This window comes from Sphaeroforma arctica (genome assembly GCF_001186125.1).
Source record: "Sphaeroforma arctica JP610 unplaced genomic scaffold supercont1.813, whole genome shotgun sequence".
Classification (NCBI taxonomy): domain Eukaryota; class Ichthyosporea; order Ichthyophonida; genus Sphaeroforma; species Sphaeroforma arctica.
Genome location: NW_014039745.1, coordinates 35,704 through 38,142, shown reverse-complemented (window position 1 = coordinate 38,142; position 2,439 = coordinate 35,704). Strand labels below are relative to the sequence as shown.

General features: G+C 42.1%; 1 protein-coding gene across 1 annotated transcript; it reads right to left on the bottom strand.

Moving 5' to 3' along the window:
* Positions 1–400: 400 nt before the first annotated feature.
* SARC_08721 (hypothetical protein) lies at positions 401–1,382 on the bottom strand (the record flags this gene model as incomplete). The annotated part of the gene is made up of 3 exons (XM_014297293.1): positions 401–542; positions 1,196–1,299; positions 1,338–1,382. Coding segments are annotated over 3 exons (291 nt in total), but the record flags the coding sequence as incomplete, so codon positions are not given.
* Positions 1,383–2,439: the final 1,057 nt, after the last annotated feature.

Here is a 2,439-nt window from a genome sequence, read left to right as displayed (position 1 = left end):
AAGTAATACGCTAAGAAGTAGATTACCTACCTTGTTCATCAGAAACGTAGGTAGTCGTTAAAAAGAGATTACCTCACTCTTTTCACTCGGAACCCACGCAATCGCTAAAAATAGATTACCTATCTCTTTCTCTATGAACATAGGTACTCGCTAAGAAGAGATTACCTACCTTTTTCATTATAAACGTAGGTAGTCGTTAAAAAGAGATAACTTCACTCTGATCACTCGGAACCCATGCAATCGCTAAAAATATATTACCTACCTCTTTCTCTATGAACATAGGTACTCGCTAAGAAGAGATTACCTACCTTTTTCATTATAAACGTAGGTAGTCGTTAAAAAGAGATAACTTCACTCTGATCACTCGGAACCCACGCAATCGCTAAAATAGATTACCTACCTCTTTCGCACTCTGATGGGGTTTCAGCACTGGCACATCAGACATGCGTATAGTGGCAGCTCCCACCTTATGTGTGCGCAACGACGAAAGCGCCAGGTGCTCAGGCACTTGCAACATCGCAGACAAGTCAATCGCGCCGTCTCTGTGGATACGTTCATGTCACATACACCAACAGGCATTCGCGATCAGGTCATATACAGACAGACGTGTATTCTTATCATAAGATTTTTGATACGGATTGCGTTTGGGGAGGATTTAATTCCGAAGGGACTTTCTTTGACATGGCCAACCTTTCGGCGTTGTGCGACAGGGCGGGCTTGTATTAACGTAAGGACATGCTTTATGGGGATGTGAACCATTCCCAGTGCAGTATGTGAAGGGACACTTACGCTGAATTCGTACGTGGAGAAGGAGGGCCACAAGGACGGAAAGGTAATTTAGCAAAGATTGTTATCATACAAACCGACACGAATGACAGATTATATGGCAGTTGTCAACACCTGATAAGTAGGGCACGTGATGAGTACAGCAAACAGAACGCGCAGAATGGGACGTACGTACATACACTTGCACTCGGTGGCTACGAAGATAGAAAGATACACCAAGTATCACAGGCAACAAACTCAACCCTGGCTCACTTACAGCCCATACAATCCCATATATACAAACCAAATTCAAACGTACTTACAATCTCATACATGCATGATTCTTGCAGTTCATAAAAAGACAACGCGATGGCGATATAGTTATACGCGTGTCGAAAAGGACAAGCAACCCCTAAAACCCTGCACCTACAGTTCGAACTGGCTGACCTCGAATACGAGATCGGCTGTTCCTGCCTCCCAGAACGACACCGGAATGCGCGACCCTAGACTCGACTGCTCTAGTTGATCTTGGTACTGTGGTAGGGGAATGTATACGTCAAACCAGCACACACCGCGTTGAGTGTATAGCTGAGGCTGTATCGTGATGCTAAAAACATTTATGTAAAACCAAGTATGAACAGATATCGCTATATAGTATATTTGATGACACCGGAATGCACGACCCTAGACTCGACTGCTCTAGTTGATCTTGGTTATATGGTAAGGGAATGTATCCGTAAAACCTGCACACACCACGCTGAGTGTATATAGTTAATATTAGTTATTTCCGAATGGCAGTAGCATACATTCTTATTAACCAATGGGAATGCTTAATTATTGACTAGTTGTGTGCGTCAGGTAGCTTTATATCCAATCGGGCTGAGGCTGTATCGAGTTACTTCATATTTTTATCTATGAACACGTATGAACCGATATCGATCTATAGCATATTCAAAGACGCCGGGTTGGGTGATTCACGGCTGTGCTGCTCAGTCTAGTCTTGAGACTGTGGTAGGAGCAACACACAAATTTGCTTCTTGTCGAATGAATGCATATGGATGAATTCAAGAGCCTCTTTCTTGAATTTTACCCCCATATAAATGACCCAAAACCCTCTTCCGATAGGGATTGCACTATTAACCCGGTATCAAACATATCAACGAATTGAAGGGTAGAGGAGTTCAAGTTCGGGCATTTTAAAGACTTTTTCTCCTTGGAAGTAATACCGTAGCTATCTTAGTTTAAAAGTTAAATAGCTTAACGGCCATATTAACATCCGAACACTATTTTCAACGTGATTTGTCGAGAAAAAAATTCTCAAAAAACCCAAATTGAAGCCACAGTGTAGCCACAGTGTAGCCACGCTGAAGCCACGCGAAGCCAATACGTAGCCAATTCGCAGCCAACGCGTAGCCACCGCGTAGCCAGCTCTCTGATATACTTCATAATTACCCTCATAGACATCGTACTAGCTACTTCAAGGTACCGACGTGCTTGTATTAATCTATTGTTTCAATTGGTAGTAAATATGACCCTGTTCAATCAGGTACTGTATTGGATCACCATTTCTCATCGGAAAGAAAATAGGTGATTTTCAAAAAAGGGGTACTTAAGGATAAGTAATTTTATCCATAACTTAGATTATTTATTTGCACACACACACACACATATATA